Source organism: Hesperophylax consimilis, chromosome 25 (genome assembly GCF_061612785.1).
Source record: "Hesperophylax consimilis isolate HC1 chromosome 25, BYU_Hcon_1.0, whole genome shotgun sequence".
Lineage (NCBI taxonomy): Eukaryota > Metazoa > Arthropoda > Insecta > Trichoptera > Limnephilidae > Hesperophylax > Hesperophylax consimilis.
In genome coordinates, this window is record NC_142860.1 from 9,000,589 (window position 1) to 9,027,527 (window position 26,939).

Below are 26,939 nucleotides of genomic sequence, written 5' to 3' on the forward strand. Positions count from 1 at the left end.
ATATCATCCGCAGAACAATCCTGTTGAACGCATAAACAAGGTGCTGGTATCAACCCTGGGCTCATTCGTAGGTTCTGATCACAGATCCTGGGGTAACCATCTTCCGGAAATTGAATTGGCAATTAACACTGCTGTGCATGAAGTTACAGAGTATACTCCGTTTTTCCTAAATTTCGGAAGGGAAATTGTGATTTCAGGGAACGAGTATAAGGGTGCTGACTTCAACGCTGAAGACATTAGATTTTCAGTTCGCGATTCGTGGGCTTCAGATTTGCAGGAACTAAATGACATATTTTCCCAAGTTCGCACGTCCCTAAGACGTTCGTATGAACGCAACAAGGTGAATTATAATCTTCGTCGTAGGGATGTTCAGTACGGTGTCGGGAACATTGTCTGGAGAAGGTCGTTTGCTCTGTCCGATGCTAGTAAATACTTTTCAGCTAAGCTAGCACCTAAATTTATTCGCAGCAAAATTATTTGTAAGATTTCGCCGGTGGCATATCAATTAGCGGATATGGCTGGTAAGCCAGTTGACACTTTCCACATCAAAGATATTATAAAGCTAGAAGATCCCGATGTTTAGTCATTTCATCGAGGGGGGACTTCCGTCTCTATATTGAGGATATTTTCTCGTATTACATAAATTTTAGATTATAAGTTTTGTTTTGGTAATAAGCTTACACGATTCGCCTTATGTTTGCTTATTCATTTATGTTAATGGGTATTTTGTAGGCAATCACTGTGAAGATATGACCTTATACTTATAAAATTGTGTCTTCACATTGATTTTATGTGTTTATTATTATGGGTTCTGTCTACCTTGGTATTATTGTAGTAATAGTTTGTGTATTTTGTTCCTTTTAACGCGTGAGATTGACTCACACTTAGTCCCACGCATTGAAAACTATAAATTTAACTTGGTACATCTTTGGGCATTAATTTGTGCAACTTCAGCAGGCCACTGAATTTGTGCTAATTTAAGTCCACTTTTAAATTTTAAATTTTGAATTTTACGGAATTGTGCTGTTTTGTTTCACAAAACTAAAATCCGTGATAGTGACTGCGCACTTTGTTCTGAAATACTGGTATGTCATTCCCTGTGGACAACCTTTCCTTAATCATCTACTCACATTTCACTCATGTTTTTCAAAATTTTCCTAGCACTAAGTTTTGTTTTATGTAGTTTTATATTTTCTGCATTCTTCCATTATACCAATTTTGGTGGTGATTTTAATGTGTTTTAAGTCACCAAATTTTTCTCTTCTTGATAATTTGGTTAAAACCTCCATGCTATTCAAACACGAGAGCCTCAGAAGCTAACAATTATCTATTTTTGAGGTTTTATGAAACCTTATGCATGGTTCTTTGGCGATAAGTTTCATTGATACTCTTTTTTTTTACACAGGATCGTCTTAATTTTAATTAGTATAATGGGTAATTTTAATTAGTTTAATGGGTAATTTTAATTACTATGATAAGATAATGAAAATTATAATCTTAATCATTTTTATCTCATTGAAATTAGTCTAATGAGTTTTGAACAATCCTTTTTAAAATGATTTTTTTAAATAATAATATAATAAGAATCTGTTTTATGGGGGTTGTTATTTAAGTTTTTTCTGCAATTTTCATTGTACAACGTGATTAATTTCTTTAAAACCCCTTTGAATTGCATCTTGGGTTTGGGTCTGGGGTTTCAGTTTGTTTTTTTTCTTATGGCTCACAGATGGCAGTCTCATAGATTTTTCAATTTGAATGCGTTTCGTGCATTGGGTTCTGTTAATTTATTATTAATATAATTTAAATTATAACTTTTTTTTTTGGGCACTTAGATTCACGCAGTCTGTTATTTTTTTAGCTCTCATTTATTAATGCTCTAGTTCTTGGTATTTTTCACCACAGTTTAAATTTTGGAATTTGTGTTATTCTAGGTTCTATTATAAATCATTCATATTTTCTTTTCATGTCAGTAATCCATATTGTAAGCTTTAGTTTAGTTCTCAATTCAAACGCCTCATGTAAGTCAATCTACTTCTACATTCTACATACTTCATCACTTCAAGACCATATCAAGATGATACTTCAAGGATGCAGCTTATCAAAATTTTACTTCAAGCAAGCGGCCTGAAATCTTTAATTTCGTGCTAAGGCAATTCAAGATCTTTTCTCCTTGAGGGTCCATTATCAACTGGAACGGTCAAGATTGATCTTATTGGACGCGTCACGTCGTGAGCCGATTCATTGATGGATGGGGCAGTTACTCCTGGCTTCTGTTGCTGTCGTCTTGCTATACGACTTACGATTGCAGTGGTCCACAATTACTACCCTGCGCTTGCGGATCTCTTCAAGGATATCAGAAGATGTTCAACATTCTGGCGTCGCTAGATATCCATGGCTTGCTGCTCATCTTGGCGTCATCAATAGGCGTGATCAGCTCTTGCGTCTGCCATAACCTGGAGGGCTTGGATCCTTCTAAGAGGAACTTAGACTATGGAGACACGATGAAAAAAAAAATTGTCCTTGGAAAAAATTTTTTTTGCTGAAGAAAGGGGATAATGTAGCAGTCTCGCCCGTTTAAGTACCTACCTTACCGACAGTCAGCATTCTCAAGTTGTCGTCTTGTTTTGCGAACTACTCTGAAAGGCGCTGCGCTGCATTGAATTGTTGGTTCTGTCAGTTGTGGTTCGAAACTCGTGTGACAAGGAACGGGGAAAGGCTTACCGACCTTGGCGGACCCTGAATTTACGTAAGAGGCCCTTTTATTTGAGATTCACATATTTTTAGTTTATTAGGGATTACACTGATAATTTATAAATTTGTTCTGAATTATCTAATTCAGAACTGGCGCCCATTTATTTCTGATAGCATCATTCATTCTCTGTAAAATCTCCAACTGACATGACTTGCACTTTTAACTATCGAGCAATCGTCTCGACACGCTTTGAGATATAACCTTTATATTGAGTCTCTTGTTTCTTTCATTATTTTCTAGAGCTATGTGTTCAGAAACTGCATTTCATAAAATAAATCTTATATTTGTTATAAGAGTTTTATTACTGGTGCAAGCATTAATCTACCCACATATATCTTGAGTTCCTTTTGATAAGTATCCAATACAGGTAAGATTATATGTTACAAAGTGACCTACCAGGTAAGTATGGTACAGTATATTATCTGCCTGTACACAATATAAAGAAATAAAACTAATAACATATGTGCATTCTAGCATCACGTTCATCAATAAAATGCATTTTACATATAGCTTTGTATTAGTGATCGACGAACCGGTGGATGCAATCTATTAGCCATAGATTGATAACAGTTTGACTGGTCTATAGTTAGTAATAAGATAGATAAATGTAGAAACGTATTATATATTTGTACAGCGCCCTTAAAGTGATTTTGCACAAAAATGGTTCTACACAAATAATCCAAATATCACTATTGATAATGTAATTTAAAGTTTTTTTATATTTAATAATATTTTTAGTTTATTTGTAAACAAGTTCGGATGTCTACTTATTACTACGCGTGGGTTTCATGGGAATTCAACACTGTTTCAAATCAATATATGAAATGACTAAACAAAGGATGAACTAAAACTAACCAATAAGCCTAACTGGACATAACTTAACCTGAACTAACCTAACATAACCTATTTCACGTGTTTAACCGAGATTTTTTTCATCACTTTATTTCATTTTTCATAAGTGTGTTGATTTGTCACTGTGTTGAGTTGTCTGGTCACCCTTGGTTTCTACATTTACACAACGGATTTATCAGTGGTACGATTAGTTTCTACTCGCTGGTACTCGACTATGACAGCAAATTGAAAAATTCCCCAGACCTGGGCGATGCGGATGAAAATAATAAAAAATAATAATTGACTGAGCGGAAAAATTGTGAGCCGATTCCGTTGGAAAAACAAAAATTGATTTCCTCGATTTCCGAAGTGGAACGAGCGGCAATTTCCACAATTCACACTTCATCATACGTCCAGTTCCGGTCCACTGTCAATCCGCTGGAACTCTCGTGTGGAAGTGTGGACCGGTCGCTTTCGAATTTCTGGAATTCTATTAACTCGCCTTTGTGGAACGGACTAAATAGACACATTTAATCAAATACTTTTTTTATGAAATTTATTATGGTACATAAAAGGGTTTTTGTCGGGTAAGAACTTAATCAACCATTACCCTCGGGGTTAGGTACTCTCAATATTTTATTGAATAAATCAATTTTGTGGATTGCTTCCGATTTAGTTTAGAGGACAACATGCAACATCCGTTTTTGTTATGGACTGATCTCTGGAATTATATTTAACACCAAACTGACACTTTTATTGTTAACTAGCGGGATAATATGAATGAGGTTATTTCCTAATATTTTTATTTATGGAAATATATTTTTACAGCGAAGGTAAAAATGGTTTTTCAAACACTTCAAAAAGAGTTTTTTTAAGAAACAGATATCTCCAAATAAGACAAAGTCAAATTTGGGTAAATCTTATGTAATGTGACGTCACACAAGAGAAAGTTCTGAGCTTTCAGAGTGAAATCGGGTAAATCTTATTTAATGTCACACGAGTCACAATTCAGTACAACTCATAATTTGAATGGCAGTATCGCTTTGCACTGTATTTGATTTAATTAATATGATATATTTCTAAAAAAACACGAAATTTTGTTGTTGGAGACCACCTCATTCTCAAAGAAACAGTTCCAATTTTCAAGTGGCAATTAAAATAATGTTCCGAAAAAAATATTATTTTAATAAGTAAATGAAACAAAGCTATTTTTCTTGAACCTCCATATATTTAATTTAAAAAGAACGATTACTAATATATACTAAGTAAGTATATATTTTGCCCTGAGGAAGGAACGGTTGTTCAGAAAAAGTAACCTTGTTTCATTTATTTATAACGAATAACCACAATGTTAGAACTGCTTTCAAAAGTATTTAAAAATATAGTTATATTATCACCAGTCTGAATATTCCAAACAATTCTAATTTTAAAAACGATGACAATATTCAAAGCAAAATTTCTAGAGTTTATTAAATGGGGAGTTACACAGAGACACACAACCGAAAATTTGTAATCGTTAACAAATGGATGAGCTTTCATATAATAATATTTATATAATGAAGACAATATTGTCTTCATTATTTAAATATTATAATTTGAGGTTTTACTCAATAAGTTATTCCGAAAAATAATAATAATATTTATGTTTTTATTTATTATATTCTACTTTTGCTTGACACTGACATTTCAAATTCTTCGACTTGTATTCTGTAAATTACGTATGTACCTACCTGCACTACACAGTTCGCCATTTTCTCATTGTTACAACCTCGTATTCTATTATCTTTAGTCACAACATGGAACCTACATTTAAAATAAAATAATCAATAGTGTGCTCTCTCACAAAAATATGAAACTGAAAAGTTACTAGGGATTAGGCATTATTAAAAAATCAAAGATAGTCAAGTAAATTTGACAAGTTATTTTAAGCTAATTTAACAGGTGGATAGATTAATTTAACAATTAATTGAAATAATTTAGTAAGTGATAATGTTAGTTTAACAAGGACTTACCTCCGACTTCCCGCTAAGAATGCACTCCGTTGTATCGGTAGCTTCGAGGAAAATGGAATCCATCTGAAAATAAAGTATGCACTATTACGAAAAGTTCACATATCTACAGTCTCGTGGATCATACAATAAGGTAGTGGGTAGGTATAGAATTTATTCAAAATATCTCCAAATAGTATAAAACATAGTCACTATCCGCGTCTGTTTGTTTGTGTGCTTAGTTCTTCTAAACTGTGCAACGTAGACTGATAAGGTTTTCAATATCATTTATCAATCTCTTCCGGAAGGTTTACATATGTATATAATACAGTAAAGTAAATACAATATTAAAGAAAATTCGAGCAACGCCGGGTTACCGTCAGCTAGTAATAAATAAACCAAGAAATTATTTATGACTCCTATAATAACAATAATTAATCAAATTTCTAAGTTAATTTTTAAGTTATGTGTTCTTTCAAGTTATTTCAGTTATGTGAAACAACTGAACAATAGTGATGTAATAATAGAACTAGAATAGAATAGAACTTGAAAATTAACTTAGAATTTTAGTGAATTGTTCTAATTCAGTTCAAATAGTAGTTTACGAAACGTAGCAATATAGATACACATTTAGAATAATTCACTCACACGCTCCAGAATAATGCAAACCATTTGTTGTAGTATGTACAATATGGAAACAATCCTTCATATTTTTCATTATATTCGCTGATAATTGTATCACTTGTAAATAAAATTTGAAATAAACGTGCATTAAATAATGATAATTTATTTAATGATTATTTTTAACTTTGAGCGTACGTATTATTACAAATGAATTATTTTAACCGGTAATCAACACAGCAACAAAATTGTAAGGCAATATTGCAGGTAACGAAAGAGTGTGCGTTTCCCAAGGGAAAGATGTATTTGCCATTGAAGTGAGCCAGTCTACTGTACCTATTGACTTCCCCTATAATGATGGATTAACAATTAAACAGTGAGTAAGGGTGGCTTACCGTAAAACTAGGTTAGTTGTTACAAGGAATACACGGCACAAATCCTGTTCGAAATACACGCCGCTGTACCACACCACCACTCGGCAAGATGAATTAATTTGTTTTCAACTTGCGACACAAATAAGTTTTGAAGTCAACAAAGAGGGTAGCGCTATAATAATATTGCTGTTTTAAATAAATTATTTAAATTCTCATATTTTCAGGACGGAAATGATTTTTCAAGATTTAATTAAAGTCGCATTTGGTTTAAAATTCTAACAAAAATGGCTGTGAAAATTTCATAACATAGTGTTTTGTTAAGCTCGCAATATCCTATAAATTTACAAAACACACGGTTTAAAAAGAACAAACTTTTACAAATACCTAAAACAAACACAACATTTGGATTAAGAAATTGACCTACTTGACAAACCAAGACAATGTAAAAAAAATTAAATCTTCGCCAAACAATGGATCATCAACAAAAGTCGTGCAATAATTAGTCAAATCAAACAAATACAAATTAAAAGTTCTCTTTTATTGTCATCAATTACCAATATCAAACTGAATTACATAAATCTATAATAATCTACATATATAGCAGATGGTTAAGATCTGCTGCGTCTTCACTGTGGGTGCAGTTTACCTTAATAAATGTCTTATTGTAGTTTTCCCTGACAGGTGGAAGTTAGCCTATATCACACTGGTCCACAAAGGTGATTCGCGTCAAAAAGTAGAAAACTATAGATTCTTTCTCTCGGCGATTAGTAACTCTTTGAAAGACTTGTCCACGACAATATATATCCCGAGCTTGACATCAAAATTACAGACCAACAACACGGGTTTATCGAAGGCAAATCTACGGTGAGTAATTTAATTATTTGTTAATATCTTATTCACCAGCATGGATCGAGGCCTTTTCCTTTACTATACGCTGGTCCGTTCTCATCTTGAATATTGCTCCTCCATATGGACTCCACTTTACGGTATTTATAAAGACAATATTGAAAGCATCCAAAAGAAATTTCTGCAGTGCCTCTGCAGCGGGATACATAAATATGCTATAACGAAATATAACGTCTCCACTTTCTCTAACCGACTAACATAACTTGTTATCATGACCCTGTAAAAAGTCTGCAATAATATAATCGACTGTCCTGACTTACTCAAACTAATTAACTTTAAAATACCACCCAGAACAACTACGTTTAACGACTTCCACATTAGCCGGTCACGCACAAATGCTGATGTCAGGAATCCAATCTGAAGAATGTGCGAAATGTTTATCAAAATCAAAACCTGAAGGATTCCGACATATTATTTTTTGTTCCATGCAGTACTTTTAGTAGAAAATTGAATTTTTCCTACAAAAAACAACAAACTACATACTATATATTTCTTTCATATATAATGTACTTTCTCATTTTTCTGTTTAACAACATTTTCAAATAGATTGATTATTATCCCTGTATTCTCTAAAAATCATTTACTAAGAGATATTGAGTACTTTCTCCCATTTGTTCGCATAAAATATTTTTCTTGTTGACATATGTACATCCTTTTTTTCTCTTAAATTTATGTGAAAAATATTTGGCCTTTAAGGCTTATTAGTATCATTTGTAACAGCTGTTATGTTAATCTGTTAGAAATGGTTAGGATGCAGGCGAGTTTTTCAATGTATGTTTCTTACTGTCTTGTTTATTGCGTGGGTGAATTTAGCTCACATTATTTCATGGTCTGATAATATCGAAAAAAAGTACGGTTCATTTTAATCTCAAAACAGAAGAAGGCAAGGATTTGTTATATCTCTGCTTACTAGCAGATTTAGTATGTGTTGGGAACTCTTGATTAAGTAAAAGGTTCTTTACTCTTAATTGCGTGTATTTACGTTACAATAAATTAAGTGTGGATTTATCTATACTGTTCACTACCCGAGGGTTGGTAATTCTCCCTTTCCTTAAAAATAGAGCGATTTTTGTTACAATGTTTGTCTAACATCGCTAAAAGTTTATCAAATGACAAGTCCGTTATTTTACTTGGAAAACACAGATTAACTAGTAAGGTCAACGTTTCTGATTCAAGGATATTTAAAAGAAAAGCCCGTTTTTTCTCCGCACTCGCTTTCTCATCATGGATACAAAAAATTGCTCTAATCGGAGTCGGAAGATTCTCCAGTCTCCGTAGAGATGATTGAAAAATGGAATTCTACCTGATTCCATGATTCCCCCGGAAAAAAAACAACGGCAATAACAATAACAATAAATCCCTCTCAAAAAAACAGAAAAAACTTATCTTAGGTGCTCTTGAGATTTTTCTCGATCCCGTCCGGATCTTGTTACTTTGGATTTCTGGTTCCTGGCCGGATTTCTCGTCCTCCGTCAAAAACCTTCAATAGTCCGCAGTTAGCCCCAAAGTTCTCAGTCCTCAGATTGTCCCACAAATGGATGATCCAATAATCTACCACCGGATTGTCTGATTGTTGTCTTGTTCTTCTTAAAGAATAAAAATTCTTTCTTTTTCACAGTCTATCCCGTCAATCCAATGTCAATCCACAGTCAGTAGCCACGGAAACGAATAGCTCCGAGAATTCTCCTTAATCCTGAGCGTTTAAATTTGCCAAAACTGCAAGTCACTCCAGTAACTTTCGATTTCCGTTTACAGCACAAATGATTGCAGACACAAGAAAACTTTACTTTCACACGAATTAAAGTTAAAAAAAGGCGGCGCCAATTGTTATATGTTATTTAATTAATGTGAACGGATGTGAATTAATGTGAATGTTTTAACATTAAAAAATATATACCCCTCCAATAACCTTGCACCTACAACAATATGTAAACATAAAACAATAAGCATGTAAAACAACAAAAACAATTTGTTACAACAATGAGAGACAACAGGTTTGATTCAAGTAAGAACAAGTTGCTATGGCCAAATATATCCGAAATCTTGCCAATACAGTGGATGTCATATAGTCGAAGCACAAAAGGTTGGGAGAAGGTAAAGTTGGTTCTGTGGAAAGTTTCGGGGTTCCTTAGTAGACGGTGGTTGATATTGATTTTAATTGTGGCCAAGGGGTAATTTTCTACATGTTGTTTTATAAATGGATGTCATTTTTGTCACGACGTTCATATAATGTTTCTAATTTGAAATAATCTATGCATTTTTTATAGTCAGTCAGCAGAGTAGTGTGGACAATCCATTTTTATATTCAATACAAATATTTGCAGTCATGCCTGCTTCATCTCAAAACATTATAATTTAGTAGCATTTGAACGTGTTGTAAGTAAACTAATTATTCGTTTATTTTATAGGTATAATATTATAATATTATAGCGATTTGTTTTTGGGGTATTATGACGTGTTGCGCTATCTCCCTCTTTAGCCAACGTTATGGACAGCATTGCAGTGTCCATCATCAGGGCAGATGTGTAATCTAAGGTTTTTTTTAATTTTTTAGATTCTTATTTTCCATGAAGTGGTGAATCATTTAAATTTACTGAATTTAAAGTCAATGTTCTTTATACAAATTTAACGGTGTCATATGCGCCTCACAATTTTTACCTCATATTGGTGTTTTAAATGTTACCTGGCTGTAATAGACTTAGAGGCCTTGTGTTTTATTGGTAGGGAAAATGTTTTTTCCAGCATGAGCATCAACCAGCAGCCGACAGCGGCCCTACTACACACATGTCTGTTTGTTAACACAAAAAATATTTATTATTTTTTTGGTAAACTAATGTTTAAGACAAGATTTTTTATGCATAGAACAAAGGTTAACAATTATTTTTTATTTAAAAACAAAAAAAAAAGTCAATTTGTCTCGACGCCATCTAGTGAGAGAGTTAGCACTTACAATGCCTTTCTCATATAAAATAAAGTTGGTTGTTTCAGGTGAAAAAATGTATCAAGCAGTAATTGTTGAATGAAACACTAGTATATATTGAAGTATTTCGCGGACAAGAGATAAGCCCCCATAGCTCAGTGGTCAGAGCTGTCGACCGGAAATCGAAAGGACACGGGTTCAAGTCCCGTTGGCGTCATGTATTTATCAGGAGATTTTTCAATGTAGATGAGTGTTTCAGGCTAATAATTATTGCTTATAAAATAATTGTTACAAAAATTATGTTGGGATCGGGGGGGGGATTCAGTTGCGTCTGATTGTTGAAATCCCTCCCCATTTTCCTGTGGGAATATGGAAAACCGCAGAAAACCATATCCAGGAGGGAGCGGCCGTCAGTCAACTTGAAACGTAGGCGGCCTTCAGTAACATCGGTGTATGATGTCCTGCATTTTGAGGTGTGTGTGTGTGTGTCTGTTTTTATGTTAATATATACTTATGGGAAGACAGGGAATAAACATACATATATCGGATGGGGCTCATTGCGAGCTGGTGGGCGCCTGGTAGTACTATGACCGGGGAGTCGTCGCGGTCCTCGGGACGGACATTGCCCTGGCAGGTGTCCTGAGGCTCCTCTTAAGTAAAGAGCACTTTTCCGGATATGCCGGCGGGACGATGGGGCCAGCGTGGGTCTGCATTGGTCTCCGTAGGTGAGTAAATATGCTAAGAGATTCATTGAGAGAGGCAGTCACCGGCAGGATTCCTCTGAGTCAGGTCTATTTTAAGAAATATTAAACTATTGAGAGTAATAATTTATTGAAGATGTCATAAACATCTCTAAACAAAGAAAAAAAATGTCATCGTAACTTCGTCGCACAATGTATATTCTCGCAAGCACTCGAGGTTTTGGTAAATTAGTATTCAAAATCTTTTAAAAGCATTATGAACAGTTTTTCCGTGTCTGAAATAAATTTGAATTAATTTTCCAGTTTGAACTTTCAGATTCTGAGCCTGCCAAAGTCAGACTTAGGATTAGATAATTAAATTTCTTAAGGGCCTACCTGTCCAGGGCAAAGTGACCTTTAAGCAAACGTGATTTTTTCTATGAAGATTTAAAAAAAACCTTAAATAATATATATTTCAAAGTTTATTTATTTAACTTAAAATAGTGCATAATATGTACAGTTGTTACACACATGCTGACATTGAACAATCACTTTGTTTTTTACCATTAAATTAAAAACTAAGTACAGTGGGTATTTAAAATTACGAATCAAATTTCACATATTATTCATATTTTACGTATTATTTCGTCACTTTTTCTTTAAATTTTATCCTATTTTCTCATTGATGTATTATACCAATCAATTTTTTTCCGTTGATGTATTATACCAGTCAATATATTTTCCCATAGATGTATTATGCCAGTCAATATATTTTCCCATAGATGTATTATACCAGTCAATATATTTTCCCATAGATGTATTATACCAGTCAATATATTTTCCCCTTTCTTTATATCGATCGATACTTTTTGTAAGATCTTCAATACTTTTTTTATTTTATTTATTAATTTTCGGGAAATCGACAGTTTACATTTATTTCAGTTTGTACATAAGTATTATATAGCCAAAATAAAATCAATTATAGATTTCCTCCTTGTGATTTTAATTCTACTGAGACAGCATAATAAGGAATAAGTAAGTAATAAGTAAATTAAATATGTAAGAGAGGAGTATGAATTCAAAAATTTAGACAAAACAAAATACATATTATTTAACACAAAAAAATTACAAAACGGAACATTTTTCAATACATTTATAGCCATGGAGAGAGGTTGTAGATATAAATCAAAACATAATAGAAATATAAACAATAGAGACACAACATCATTCACAAACCATCAGAGAAATATTATTTTATGGACCTCTTGTATTTGGTAAGTTCGCAGTAATGAGTTATACGTAATGAGTTCTGTGATTTTGACTTCTTAAGAAAGAAAATACTTTTTTCAAATTTTCTTCTTATAAAGCGATTAAACTATTGGTTAATTAGTTAAATTCTGAACTCTGTTGGCATTGAACATTTAAAAAAGAAATACATTTGAGTACACAGTTTGTTTAAGGTCCCTACGTTTAGATGCCTCACACGATTTTAATTTTAGAATATCTGTGTCATCTAAAAAATATTATTCATTATATTCCTACAAGCCTCTAAAAACTCTTAATTTTTTTGCCTTCACTAAATATAAAATTAACGATTTTAATTTTTTTTAATTCTGAAAATGTATTCCCGTCAGGTTGAAGCTCGCGTTGGAATGTCTGCTTTAATATTTACTAACTTCGGCTACCCACGTCAATGTTTAAAGGGGTTGGTAAGGGTGAACGTACATTGGAGGACATGTCTGTAAGAAAACTGTGTCGCGAAGTCGAATATTAGAGGTTGAGTTTTTTTAAGCCCACATAATGACGTAAGGGTGCCTTTCTTCCAACAGAAACTTTAGGGACAGATATCTCGAGAAGTTCGGTGATCAAAGTGCTCCTTCCAGGCACGATGGGTAAGTATCTCGGTTGAGGAATGTAGATTACGAGAAAAAATATTTAAATGAATGAAATTTTGAATGTTTTTTATTTAAATTTAAATCTAAGACCCAGTTATTTCACAAAAATTCAAACCTGCATTGTTATCAAATGGCCACTCAGCGTCACTGTGCTTTTTGACAACTGTCAATATTTAAACTTAAAGGATCTTGAATGCCGATTCTACTTCCGTTTCAGTTTTTCAATAAATTTTGATCAGCGGATGAAGTTAACTATCATTTTTTTAAGCTTTTCAGCCTATTACAATTTGATAGAATTTTGAAACGAACCTAGAATCGGCATCAAAGATGGTTTGAAAGGGAGATTTATAAATACGAATGAGTACGAATGGGGGAGCGCGCTAATATTAAAATATATATATATATATAATCGTATATTATAATGAATATATGAAAATGGTGAAAATATTTAATAAAACACGACTCGTTTGAAAAAGAGCAAAAATCTCTCCATAAATGCTTTTGTTGCATATAAAGATTTTTTTCAGGCCTATAATATATTAAATAACAGAATAAAACCTTTTTTAAAGAATTTTCAGAGCTTATTTTGTGATTTTTTTCTATTGAGAGAATTAAATTAAATTAATTTCATGAGTAATTAGTTTTTGCATAACAATTGTATTGATATTATTTTCAAAAATAACTTAACCAGTTAACAAGAAACTTGTTATACATGGTATAAATTGGGTATGCGGGTGTTTAGCGGGGTTATTTGGACGGTTATTTGATGTTACACGTGAATTTTTGAGAAACAACTGTGTCTCAGTAGTTTTCCACAAATTCTTCAATGGTCAATTCAAGCAACAAAATTACCATACTATTAAAAATTCAAGAAGTGAAGTCGCGATTGTCATAATGTGCTACCTAGCTCTGGTGAAGTTATCGTGAAATACGCTCCAGAACATCAGGATCGCAAAAGTGTCCGTTGAGTAGTTTATGTGCTAGTACTACCTTTGCCGTTTTTTTCCTAACGTCTAGAGTCTAGACGATCTAGTCAGAGGGACATAAAAAGGGGTAGTACCCTAACTTTAACATGTAAAGGTATCGCATTAACTTTTTTTGCACCTTTTATATATCATTTTAGTGTATGGCATCTTCGGGTCTCCAAATTACTGCGCCAATCCCGAGAATGCTACGAGCCAGCGTAAAATAAAGAATTTTTATGATTGCCATATTAGAAAAAGACTTTGCGTTGTAGATTACAAATACTAGCATTTGCATGGCAGTGTTGCACACCGATATGAAAACAAAACATCAGGCGCATGTAAAGTGATTGCTAAATTTATAAGTTGTTTCCAATACTAATAAATGACATCCGACACTATGTTAAGAATAGTAAATGTCTACTGTTTGCGGATGACATTAAAATTCTGATGGAAATAAGTTCCCAATAAGTGGTCGTCGATAAACAAATTAGATTTCAATACAAAAAATATTTTACTATGTCTTACACTCGTTCTCTAAATACTTTATTTTACGATTATAAGATAAAAGGCGAAAAACTATCACGTGTGAATTCCGTAAAAGATCTCGGTATCGTCTTGAATCCCGAACTGAAATTCTCTGACCATATATCGCAGCTCAGTAAGTCTTGCAACAAACATCTTGGGTTCGTCATTAGGACATGCAAGCAGTTCAATAACCAAGATCCTACGTTAGCATTGTTCGATGGCATACTGAGAAGCAAGCTTGGGTATGCGAGCGATGTTTGGGCACCGTACCACCAGAAGTACATTGATATGATAGAGCAAATCCAGAAGAAATTTCTCAGGTATGTGTATATGCGGACGCATGGAACCTATCCAAGGTTCATGCACCATATCGAATTACTTGAGGAAACTAATTCTGTGAGTCTGGAAACTAGGCGGAAAGCAAGTCTAGCTTTGAAGGTACACCCACCCTGTCCCACCCCGGTATAGGTGACTTATGGTCACCCCTTCGGAGCTCTCGCATGAATCTAATTTTTTTGAATAAAAGGCTCTACAATTTATATAAATGAAGCTAGGCCTTCAAAGTCCCCGCATACGGTGTTATGAAGCGGTATGCAAGCGCTTACAAGTACTAAACTAAGGACAACACAGAAAAATAAACAACAAAAAAATCAAGATTAAGTGTCAGGCAGATAGTTGGTGAAGGGGACCCACACTCCAGTACCTGTAAACACATAAAAGTAAAATAAACAATAGAGTGAAGGGGGAGTTTCGCCGAACCACGACTGGCAGTCCTGTTGAGAAATTGGTGGTGGTTGGGGCGACTGGTGCAGGTCAGGACTTCCACACCCCTTAGCCAACCACCCGGTGGTGCCCTGAAGATAAGTATTGGAAAAAGAGGGATAAAACCCTAAAGAACCTAGGGGAAAGAAGCGTCAGGAGGTCGGAGGCAGGGTGGAGGTTACCCCAGCCCGCACAGTCACCCCTCTGACCACCAACGCTCATCAGGGGTGGCGCAGGTGATTGGCGGAGTCCCCCGGTAAGAAAGAATAATAAGAAGCTCCAGTCGTGCATGCGGGGACGAGGCCCGTTATCCAACCCCTAATGGGGGAAATAAACAAAACAAAACAGACAACGGAGTTCAGTTCTCGCCTGTAAACTCGTTGCTGTTACTAAAAAAAAAGAAAAGAGAACCGGAAAAAATACATGTAAAAGGAAGAGAAAATAAGAGGAAAAATGAAAAACAATAATCAATCCAAAAAGTGCCACATAAGGGCAACGGTAAATAAGTAAAAACAAAAGTAAAGGTGTAAAAATAAGATCTGCATGGTCTGTAAAGAGGACAGTAAGTATTGAATATGATAACAAAATAAAGTAAGAGAGATAATTAGTAAACACAGATATATAAGAGTGCTTACAGTGTCTGTAAAAAGAAAAACAGTGTGTTAACCTTAGACAGGGAAAAAGAAACATATGAAAATAAAACAGAAAATAAGAATTAAAAAGTACAAGACAAGTTAATTAAAAAAAAAATATATATATATAAACGAATGGAAATCATCTGCAACAGCTGGTACAGTAAAAAAAAAGAAATAAGATAAGAATAATAAAATAAGAAAAACAGAATAGCATATACAATAATGAAAGAGTTGTAAAATAATAAGTCATGGAGCAGGAGCAGTACACCGGGGGTTCCCAATTATTACACTAGTCAACGACTCTAAGCACAGGCCATCTCTCAACCCAGATCCTAGTAAACTTCCTCAAACATTCGAAATTCACACTGTTAGAAACAAGATCGGTGTTCCACACCGGTCTAATGGGGACATTCAGACCGTCTATCATTTCGTCTCTGGCATCCTTCAAAATCTCACAGTGCCACAGAATGTGCTCGGCCGACTGGTAATTATTGCCACAAGCGCAATTGGGGTGGGTGGACAGGGCAAGGCTGTGAAGCCTTCCCCTGAATTCCCCATGTCCTGAAAGGAGCTGCGTAACGTGATGGTCCAGTTTGAGGAAGGCCCCTTCCATTCTGAGTTTAACTGAAGGGAAGAAGGAGAAGGTCCATCTTCCCTTGCTCGACTTATCCCAACGGACCTGCCACTCTTTGAGCGACAGGTCCCTCATCGTTCGGAGCAGTCCTGGGAGAGTTCCTGGTCCACCCGGTGTCAGGATGACACCAAGGTGGTTGGCCGGGGATCCACGGATTAATCGCTGCTTCGTTAACACCTCCCTAATTTCTAGATCGATTGGTAATATACCAGCCAAAATTGGCAAAGCGTCCGAAGCAACGGTTCGATATGCCCCAGATAGTGCCAGCAGGGGAGTGCGCTGACCCCTAGTGAGAGCAAGAAGTATTAAACAGTTATCCAGGCGATGCTCCCAAACAGAGGCGGCATATGCGACTTGCGCAACATATACCCCCTTGTAGAGAGCGTGCAAAGCCGGTCTGCGAAGTCCCCACTCTGCCGTGGAGATTCTTCGAAGCTTCAGAAACAGCGACTGAGCCCTGCAGGATACATCTTTGACATGAGCCAGAAAGGAGGACGATCGATCTAGAGTGACACCTAAATATTTAACGTTATCCACAAATTTGATATTAGTGTCTCCCATACGGATGGTAGGGTTTCTTGTCTTATTGAAAGAACCCTTCATCAGGAGGCCCATAGTCTTCTGGGGAGCGAAGGTCATTTTATTCCTCTCCCCCCATTTAAGGAGGGTGTCCAGACCTTCACCAGCCTTACATTCGACTTCTCTTCTACTGTCCCCAGAGACAAGATACATTTTATCATCCGCATAGTCGATCATGATACATCCTTCAGGTAAGGGTAACCTAGAGGAGTCATCGAAGGTTATATTCCAAAATTTAGGAGCTAGGACGGAGCCTTGAGGACACCTCATATCGGTCTCGCGTTCAATAACAGTGTCACCATGAGAAATAATGACAGTTCGGCCCGATAAATAGTTGTCTACTGATTTAAATAGGGTTTTTGGGCAGTTCCTATTTTTAACCTTGATACGTATCATGTCCCACCATGCGTAGTCGAAGGCACCAGTAATATCGGGGAAGATTGCAACTACATACCTCTTTGTACAAACCTTCACCCAGTTAAGCGCAAACGAAATGGCGTGCACGGTGGATCTACCGGAGACGAAGCCAAATTGGAGATCACTAGACGGGGAGAGTGATTGTTGTAGCCTATGCCGGATAAGTTTTTCCAGGATCTTGCCAAGCACTGGAAGTAAGGTGATGGGCCGATAGGCCTTGACATCAGTTAGTGGCTTACCATTCCCCTTTGGTATGACCCTGAGCACGCCTCTCTTCCATTCAGAAGGGAAAATTCCTCTTCTCAAACACGTTTCCATCACTTGGAAGAGCTCCTCCCTAGCGTGGATCCAGACTTGCTTCGCTATCACGCCATTAAGTCTGTCATGCCCTGGTGCCTTCTTAGGACCCAAACCCTTAATTATTAGGTCGATTTCTGCTCTAGTGACTGGAATGACTCTATCCTCTTGGGCGAGGTCTCTAGGTGGAAGCCGTGCCAGGAGTCTAACCTGTTTATGGTGGTCACTTTCCCCAATTACTGATTCTACAGGAACTAACTTGCCCAAAAGTGTATTGAGAGTAGAGGCCACATCTATCGTCTCAGCATTCCTACCTTCTGTGATCCCAATGAGACTAGACAAAAACCGATCCGATCCTTTCCCGGATTTTTCAATTGCGCTGTGGATTTCCCACGGGTTGGCGTTTCCCACATTATTAACCCAGTCATGCCAAGCAGCTCGTTTCGCAAGGAGAACCGCCTGTTTGAAAGTTGCCCTGGATCTCCTGAGAGCTGCCTGAAGGGTAGCTGTCTCCTCCTCCGTACAGCATCCCCTCCTGGACAGTCCCAAGGCCCTATAGGCTCCTTTATAGGCCCCCTTTAGCGAAGTCAGCTCAGGTGACCACCACGGCGTTCTAATTTTCGTCTTTGGGTTTGATCTGCCCAGAGAGGAATCAGCCGCAGATACAACGGCAGAATTGAAAAAGTTCCCCAAATTGTCCGGATCACTAGCTGCTACGTGATGAAAATCCCTTAATGTATCTCGTAGCGCCTCCCCAAAGTTATCTCAATTCGCCCTAGAGGTGTTGAAATTCCAGGAGGATCTCGGAGTTTCAGTTTTCTTAACACCTATTGTAAATGTGATTAATCTATGATCCGAGACTATTGCGCATTCATGGACCCTCCATTTAGATATCCTGGCCGCAACTGATCCAGAGCAAAGAGTTAGATCAATGTTGCTCTCTCCCATTGTGTTTGAAAAGGTAAAGAACGAACTCTGTTCGTTAACGATACAAAGGCCTTGCGCAGCAATAAGGTCTTCAACGGCGTCAGTCCGTGATCGTTCTGAATGGTTTTTATTATTGTCAAACCAAAGAGGAGAGCGAGCGTTAAAGTCCCCTCCGATAACTACGTTACGACCTTTAAGCGCGTTTAGGGCGCGCGTCAGACTCAGGATATGTGGTTCTACCGGATTCCCCCATTTAAAATAGACTGAGATCAGATAGATCTCAGTGTCAGCAAATTTAATACATACACAGGTTTGGTACTCATTAGACAGCCCTGCCAGAAGGAGGGGGCTGATCAATGATGTATTGACCAGAACACCCGCCCCCGGCGATGAGCCGACTTCGAGTACCGCTCCCGGAAATTCAATTGGTGTTTTACCTTCCCAGGTGTACTGCTCCTGAATAAGCAAGATGTCAATGTTGAGGTCAGACATGACCCGCTGCGCGTCCAGGGTGGCCATCCGGGATCGCTGCAAGTTAATCTGACCTAGGGAGAGGAGATTAGCAGGAGCCATAATCTGTCATTCTAACTTGTGCATTGATGGCTGCAAGCTGTGCAGGACAGTCTCTATCCCCAGTAGGATGATCAGCAGTCTTCCTAAAACGGGTGCAAGTGGCACAGACAGCGGGAAGTGCCTTCTTGGGGCAATCCTCATGTTTGTGTCCCACAGCGGCGCAGTGGCGACAAGTTTCTTTCTCCTGAGAGCAGGACTTACTAATATGACCATACTGTTGACACTTAAAGCATCTGGTCGCGCCTGTATAATCGCGAGTGCGACAGGCATTCCACCCAAGGAAGCACATTCCGCTGTCTAGTAAGACCTTTCGAGCAGCTGGATGACAGGTCACCACCATATTCATGGTGGGGATGTCCCGTTTTCCGAAGAGCGAAACTCGTCGCATGGTCCGAAGGTGATCCTCCAAAGACAAAGAAGTCTGGCCAGATAAATTACTTGCGTAGATCTCGGAGAAAAGCTCCTGGTCGGCAGATTGTTCACATTTAGGAACATTATAAATAACGATTTTCGGAAGACGGCCAAGAGGGTTGATCATCTTTAGACCATTTGCCACGAGTTTTGCCTCGGCCTTTTTAATATTTTCCAGCCCTTGATGTCCTTGGCTTGAAACGCCATGCCAGCGCCTTTGATTTTCCTGGAGCGTACGATTTGGAAGTCGTCCTTCCTCGGGTTCAAAATTTTCTCCAGGGTCTTGAGGGTTTCCTCCGATGTTTTACCCTCTGGAGTTTGCGGATAAACCAAGACCGTTAGTGGCTTCTGTGGAATTGGACGCTCAAAGCCATTAACAACTATCTTTTTGGATGCTGGCATTCCAGCCGCAGCATTTGCGTAGGAAAGTGTTTCCCTGTGAATGGGAGTGTGAGAACTGACTGTGCGACTTTTAATAGCTTGATCCAGTTTTGTGGAGAGCGTCGACTGTGCACTAAGCATCTCATCAATGGTAGAAGACCTGGTGGAGAGCGTATTCAACTCAAGCATCAGTCTGGTGATATCCGACATCAAGTCGTCTAATGTGGTGTTGATAAGGCTTTTGTCCGCCTTATTTAACTTATTGGAGCCGTCCATCAAAACTGCTCTTATTTTCTGGCACTTATCCAAGGCTGGGATGGCCTTCCATTCCTGGTTACCCGGGGAGTCGCTATAACGAGTGCGTTTTTTGTTTTCCACATTAGGGGTGGTAGAGGGCACAATGGAAGGCATCTCATGATTATCCGACGAGAATGGATTGGGACGAGTGGGTGGTTGATTGGTTCCCAGTTCACTATCAGTGTCAATAACCGATTTGTCCCTCTGGGATTTTGTTTTGTACCTTTTCCGAACCCTAGAAGGCCCGGGTCTTGGTGATCCAGGATTAAGTAAGACTTTTATTTGTTCCATAATTTTTTCCCTTTCCCCCATAGGTAAAACTGGATTTTCAGAACCGCCATCTGAATCTACAGACGAAACTGTGCCTGACGGCATTTTTCACGAAAAAATGGGGTAAATGTAAATTTACCCCAAAAATGGGGAAAAAATGGGGAAAATTTTTTGTTCAAACTGCCTTTAGATGTGTAGAAATGTTAATTTTTGGGTACAAAATATTTTTTAGGGAATTTGACTGAGAGTATAAAAATTTAGTATCCCTCCCCGAAAGATAACAGAAATTTAGATTTAATGTTCAAATGTTCACACTTTACTAGACCTCCACTCCAGAATGATTATCGAAAATTTTTAGAAAAAGAAATGTCACTGTCACTTTGAAAAAAATTTATGCTTATCAATACAAAAAAGGAAAAATATTGTCTAAATTTCACGATGTTACAAAGCAAAGGATGCGTCCTCCTATAAGTTCTTTCATCACTTTACGTAAATTGTCGTGGAATGATCCAGAATAAATGGACACGTGGCGCACACAAAAACACTACTAGCAGAAAAAGTATAACACCCACAGAAAAAACACGACGGTCACTAGACGCAGAAAAAAATTCTGCGTCGAATAAAGTATGTGTCGTCGAGATTCACTTATAACTGTGCATTTAAATCGTATATCGATGAGGAACACCGCACATAAAAAGAAAATCACTATAGAAACTCAGAAAAAAGTGTCAAAAGCACCGGGAATTTTAACAAGACGATTCAGATGGAAACTTTTCACCCAGTATCGGTAGTGGATACCGGGGATGTGGTAGAAACCACCACTAGGGCAGATTTTTAGTTTTTTGACACTTAAATACTATTATAGAACTAAAGAAACACAATCACAGGAAGAAAAGTATTACAGGCGGATAGCCCGTAAAAAAATACACCTGGTGGCGCTTTAACGTTTGTAGAAATCTTGACCGGAACCGATTTTAGAATAATAGATTGCGGAGCAAAATTGTAGCATGTTCTAACCTCTTAGGCGAGAACTGAACTGCAACTGAAGCAAGTCTAGCTATTATATCTTTCAAAATTTGAAACAATTTTATCGATAGCCCATTCGTTTTGGGATGCTATGATTTATATGTACCAGACCACTACAGCCGAAGTCGATACCATGACTTATTCAGAGTACCAAAAGGCAAAACGGACGTCCTGGAAAAGCATAGCATGACGAGAGGAGTGATGCTGTTGAACGAACTAGCAAAGAATTTGGACGTATATCACTGTTCAATAAGAAATATGTTCAATAAAAAAATATTGAAGAGTCACTAAAGAGTAGCTAAATGCTGATGTGATGTAAAATTGTACTGTAACTGGAATGAATGTTCTGTTGTACAATAAAAACAAAAAATAAAAAATGTTTGAATGTGGTGCCAGACATTTTATAGTTAACATAATTGCACACTTTCAGCTGTTAAAGTAAAGTTTATTTCAATAACTCCACTCTACTATGCAGTCAATATCGAATTGTAAACGAATTCCATTTCATCTTTGTTCCAGTATACAGTTTAATGTCGTCAGCAAATAACGAAAAAATTATTAATTGACAGCGCTATGTAATTAATAAACATAGAAAATAATAGAGGTCCTAAATTAGACCCTTAAAGGACTCCAAAATTTGTGAGGTAAGGTTTAGAAGCGACATGTCCGTAAACTACGTATTGTTTTCTACTAGATAAATAATTATAAGTTTCACCTTCGTTCTGTTTCTTTCCCTATTGTATAAGCTAAGCGGCTGAGAGTAGTTGCACCCCTACAATTTGTTACCGCCTGAAAAAGACGCGGTCGGCCGATTCAGCCCGAGGAGTTGTCCGAACTGAATAAAATAGATCGATCAAACCAGATTGCAATATTTATTAAAAAATTTTAGCCACGTGGGATTTTATGTGCGTAAATGGGTAAACAGAAGACCATTTCAACGAACCACAGGGCGTACTAACACATAACAGAGGATAGATACTATTCTTACATCGATGTTTAAAAGTCTTCATCTTAAGGTCTTTAGTGCCCAACTAGGACATAGGTCTTCCTCAAACATCTCCCATAGCGATAATTCTCCGCGCTTTGAATAAAATGATTGCTAATATTTTGTTAAATTCAAATTACAGTGCAAGAAAATTGAAAAATGCGACAGTTAGAAGTAGTTGGGTGCGTTATTCTTAATATATAAAAATATTCAGCCCTCATTATGTTTATGCTCGCAAAACTCGAAAAGTAGTCGACCGTATGTAATGTAGTTTTTTAACAATAATATTGTGGTATATAGTAATGAATGGTGGAAAAAGTCTGAGATGCCCGACAGTGACATTAGCAACAGCGAAGCAATGTGAGGTCCACTACTAATTTATAAAAATGATGTTTGAAATCGAAAGGACCTATTTAAGTAGTGCTTTGCGCCTGCATAGTTCCATTTATGGTTGAAGATTCGATGCAAACATTTGACTTATTCTTAGTAAAATTTATCGTACCTTAGTAAAACAAATATTTTAAATTATCCCAATAAATCTACTTCCTATGTCTCCAGTAGATGTTTATACAGGGCTTTTTCCAGCTTCTGTGTGGTCACCAATTTGTCACAACATTCATTAACGTAATTAATTTATTCTACTAAATAACAAGAGAAGTACGCGTATCGTTTAATTAGAGGTATGTAGCTAATGTCAGTTCGTCCACGCTTACACATTGCATACAATTAGTGTGTGCTCACTCATGGCAGCCAGATGCATTATTTATACCCAGAATATAACCAGCTGCATACAATACATACTCGTATAGTTAAACTGAAAGCTATAGAGCAGTTTGCGTGTTCACTGCACCGGACATTCAAACGCTACATATTCCCACACGTGCCTTATTTCCATTCTTCGTAACACACTACCATTCTTTAGAATTGAGCTCTTATAGTGTATTCCACATTGCTAAATTTTTCCTGAAGCTTTCAATCTTTCCTTTCTACATTCTACATTCTTTTGAGAAAAGGAGAGAAGGGTAGCTAATTTCCATACCCAATCCCCCCTCTTACATTTCTGCGCACAATCCTGCATACGTTCCTAAAGATTAGGGGTGTGTGTCCCACTGCCTCCTTACTGCCTTGCTGACTTGATGAACGGCCAATCTAACCTTCTTTGTAAGGCTTTCAGGTTTCTTACACGTACTGAATTAACTTGAAAGTGCAGACAGCAGACCTAAGTAACTGTAGCTGTAGCTATTAGCGAGCTGGCCTATCTACCAACAGCTACTCGTATGGAAGCGAATGCTTATCACTAGTCATGTACTTACCTACAGCTAGGTACAAGGATATGGCATTGGGTATGAATATTTAAGATTAATTTTCTAACAGCGATTCTATTTAAATTTGATTAGACTTGGACAGATATTACACGAGATTAATGCAGTGGGTAGTGAATCGTAATGAATAAAGGCTATTTTTAGTGTGATACCGCGAGTTCCAACTGCACCCAACCGTTTATTAGAACTATGTCCATTAGACTATGGCATCCTCAATTGGGGTAGACTGCGAGGCTGAAGGTAATGGGTAGGCGATGGAGATGGAGAATAGGAAGGTGGAGAATAATCTGGCTTATAAGATCTGGTCACTAGACACGACCAAAGCCCTTTCAAGCAACATTTCAATTCAGAATGGTGATCATACACCAGGGCGATACTGATAGTATCTTCCACTCTGGAACTGTGAAATAACAGAAAATTAATTAAATCAAAATTTACTACACTTAACTCCAAGACCTCGGGCTTGCTATTTGAGAACCTTGCGAATGCGGAGGCCATGGCTATGTCTTAATATCATAACATTGCTTAAGCCACTATCGCAAATTAGTGTTGGTGTACCTATTGTGTCGTGTTGCGCTACCCCTTCTTCAGTTAAAGTTTCGCCAACCATTGCTAAAACTATTTCAATTACCCTTTGGTTTATGACGGTATATCACCATGGAAAACAGTATTCTATATCACTTTTTTTTCAATTTTATTCTCATAACTAGCGACCTGCACTGGCTTCGCATGGGTGCAATGTGTAATGTGGCGTCAGTGCCAGAGTGATTAAGACATATATGAAGTATCATCTGATCCATTTTTTGGCGCTTTGACATTGACAGTTTATAGTTCCAAAAGTTGCATTTATCAATAATTCAAAAAAATAATTTTACTTTACATAATATAGTTAATTTTTAAATTTTATTGTAAACATTGTGATAAAAAGTAAAGAATAATACATTTAGCAGATTAACCAAAAAAATCCCACATAGGCATCGCCAGTTCGTGGGTATACTTGTGTTTATTAACAAATTTTACTCACAACCATACATTATCTTTGTAGAGGATTAGAAAAATAAAATTTAAAAATTAAAAATCAGTGTTTACCTAATTACAATTCAAAAGACATGATTGAAAATATAAAAAAAAATCAAATTAAAAATGTTAAGTTACATCAGGTCAGATGTTACAGCAGGTCGAATGTTACGGCAAGTAAATGTTTGTATCAATGGTATTTATCCAAGACTCAATATTTTTGTTATTTGTTTTTGGGGTGTTATGCCGTGTTGCGCTAACTCCTTTAGCCAACGTTTCGGACAGCATTGCAGTGTCCATCATCAGGGCAGATATGTCAACTTCGTTGGCTAAAGGAGTTAGCGCAACACAGCATAACACCCCAAAAACAAATAACAAAAATACTTTCGAAAAATATTTTTCCTTCGTTCCTATCAATCGATGTTAATAACGCATCGTATACTTTTGTTGCTCTATTATCATCTTGAGCTACAATTTGTAACAGTTTTGATTGATAATAGGACGTTTCTCTTGTGTATTTAACACTGGTAAAATCCGAGCTTTTTATACTCGTATTAGTTGGCAACGGCGCGGCGTCCGAAATCCTTACCTCAGGTTTACCCGAATGTAATTCTACTACTTCGTTTAATTCAAATAACGCGTCTTCAGAGATGTTTTGATCATATTGAACGTCATCTGATATTAACTCTTGCCGTCACTGAATCAAAATTTTTAGGCCATATTTTTTTATTAGAATATTATGTACTAAATACACAATTTTGCTGTCCTGAAACGGGTATCCTTCCCAGTTGGACAAACAAAGGTTCATTTTGTTTTCTATCGTTTGTAATATATCTAAAAATAAATATCTAAAAATAAAAATAAATAAATAATATATAATTTTTATTTTTATTTTTGTTATGTAAATAAAGGAGTAATCCAGGCAGGTATTAATTCCTTTTTTCTCTCTTTTTTGCAATTTTTGTGTTGATTGTATTATGTTAATTCATTTTGTTCCTATATTATTTATTATATTCTTTTTTTACCTTACATACTGCCATAATGGATGAATTGAATTGCAAATCCCATTCAAGCTGCTGGAAATAAAATATTTTTTATTATTATTACAATTGGAATGCAGTATGTAATATAATAGTTCATTTTTACTTGTTTTAAAGCCCGAACGATGTGAATGAATAAGTATGGGTTAAAAAAACATCCCTTAACATGATTGACTCGTTTGAGAGCTTTTTTTTAAAGTCGCAAAATGAGAAACGTTCCTCCGACCATCGGGCCCGGGGGTGTCGTATTGAGCCTCCCCATTACTTTAGAATAAAACAGAAAAAATAAACCTGCAAGGTTTGAATTTAAAAACGCTCTCCATTACAAAAAAGCAAAAGGTCCGCTCTCTCGACCTGAATAGGCTCATCTGAGCGCTGAGCTAACGTACGTCAGGTGAAATAAAAGGCCATTAATTTAATAAGCGTCGCTGAGAGAGACATCTATCGAGATAATGGAAAGTTTCCCGCCGTACAACAATGGCGTCGCGGCGGCTTCCGGCAGCCATCCTCCGACCGGAAATGAGGTAGGTCCCGCTTTACATCCCCTCGCTACCGGCATCCAGCTAGTGGCCACCCTGCCATACCAGCCCCAACTTGCAGCCACCCTACTATACCAACAACTACCTACTAGCCACCCTGATACCAGCTATAGCAACCAGCCTACTGAACCCGCTAGTCGCTGACATGTGAGATTGTTAAGGCTAAATTATTCGTTTTATTATATTATACTATACTGCACATGAATATGTGCTAACTGATGAGGGGCGATAAGCGCTTTGACTCTGGCACTAAGACCAGAAGTAACAGATTTAAAAATTGGCGAACTGCGAATACGACTTGAATATAAAATACACTAATTCCAAAGTATTGGGAAAATTAGGCCACTATACAGTTCCACATACATAATTT

At 36.8% G+C, this 26,939-nt stretch overlaps 1 protein-coding gene across 1 annotated transcript in view; it reads right to left on the bottom strand.

Annotated features, from left to right (window-relative positions):
• The window catches only part of LOC149411499 (semaphorin-2A-like), a 302,491-nt gene that overhangs the window by 233,093 nt on the left and 42,459 nt on the right, over positions 1-26,939 (bottom strand). Inside the window, exon 5 of the mRNA XM_089646667.1 lies at positions 5,596-5,658. Coding sequence (XP_089502793.1) covers positions 5,596-5,658 — 63 coding nt within the window. The remainder of the gene's footprint in view (positions 1-5,595; positions 5,659-26,939) is intronic.